The sequence below is a fragment of the Monoraphidium neglectum genome, assembly GCF_000611645.1.
Source record: "Monoraphidium neglectum strain SAG 48.87 unplaced genomic scaffold scaffold02211, whole genome shotgun sequence".
NCBI classification, from domain to species: Eukaryota; Viridiplantae; Chlorophyta; class Chlorophyceae; order Sphaeropleales; family Selenastraceae; genus Monoraphidium; species Monoraphidium neglectum.
Window position 1 is genome coordinate 1 of NW_014011417.1, and position 968 is coordinate 968.

The 968-nt window shown below is 65.3% G+C and overlaps 1 protein-coding gene across 1 annotated transcript; it reads left to right on the forward strand.

Annotated features, from left to right (window-relative positions):
- Positions 1-24: 24 nt before the first annotated feature.
- On the forward strand, positions 25-866 carry MNEG_10177 (Vacuolar protein sorting-associated protein 4; the record flags this gene model as incomplete). Its single annotated transcript, XM_014041348.1, has 3 exons — positions 25-155; positions 346-424; positions 705-866. The coding sequence occupies 3 exons, from the start codon at positions 25-27 to the stop codon at positions 864-866; spliced, it is 372 nt and encodes a 123-aa protein (XP_013896802.1).
- Between the last annotated feature and the right edge of the window lie 102 nt (positions 867-968).

Here is a 968-nt window from a genome sequence, read left to right on the forward strand (position 1 = left end):
GACGACGACAAGGAGAAGGAGCGCATGCGCGGCGCGCTGGGGGGCGCGGTTATTACTGAGAAGCCCAATGTGAAGTGGGATGACGTGGCGGGGCTAGAGGGCGCAAAGGAGGCCCTCAAGGAGGCAGTGATCCTCCCTGTCAAGTTCCCCCAGTTGTGAGTCAGTGTTTTGATACTCTGCCTCTGCTAAAAAAACACCGACCGCACCGGTCAGCAAGGCGGGGCGCGCCATCAGCGCCGGCCGCGCGGCGCGGGCGGCGGCCGCCGCTGCGCCGAGCGCTCTCCCTGCGTCCCGCCGTGGCCTCACTCCCTTGCGGCGCCCCCCACAAACCCCCACACCCACCAGCTTCACTGGAAAGCGCAAGCCGTGGAGCGGGATTCTCATGTATGGGCCGCCAGGGACCGGAAAGTCTTATCTTGCAAAGGTGGGGGCGCCGTCATGGCAGGGGAGGGGTGTGGGTGGGGCAGGACGAGCGGGGTTTGGTTGTGGCCTCATCGTGGCTCTGACAGCAGCGCATGTCGCAGCAGTGCAGGGATGCAGAGCAATGCTGCAGAATGTTGCATCCATGCGAGCATGGTTGGGGCCCAGGAACGATGGTGGGAGGCGGGTGTGGCTCTGCCTAGTGAGTACCACACACACACACACACACACACATGCATATCACACACACATGCGCGCGCATGTGCGTGTTCGTTTCCCTCCAGGCGGTGGCCACCGAGGCGGACAGCACGTTCTTCTCAATCAGCAGCAGCGACCTGGTCAGCAAGTGGCTGGGGGAGAGCGAGAAGCTGGTGACCCAGCTGTTCTCGCTGGCGCGGGACAGCGCCCCATCCATCATCTTCATTGATGAGGTGGGGAGTTTGTAGAAGGGGTGCTGCGGGGCCCAGGGGCGGCGGCATGAGAAGCCCGGCGCGGGGGCGCTCGAACGTGCGGCAGCTGGGCCGGCTGGGCGGTGGGTGCGGCGCGGC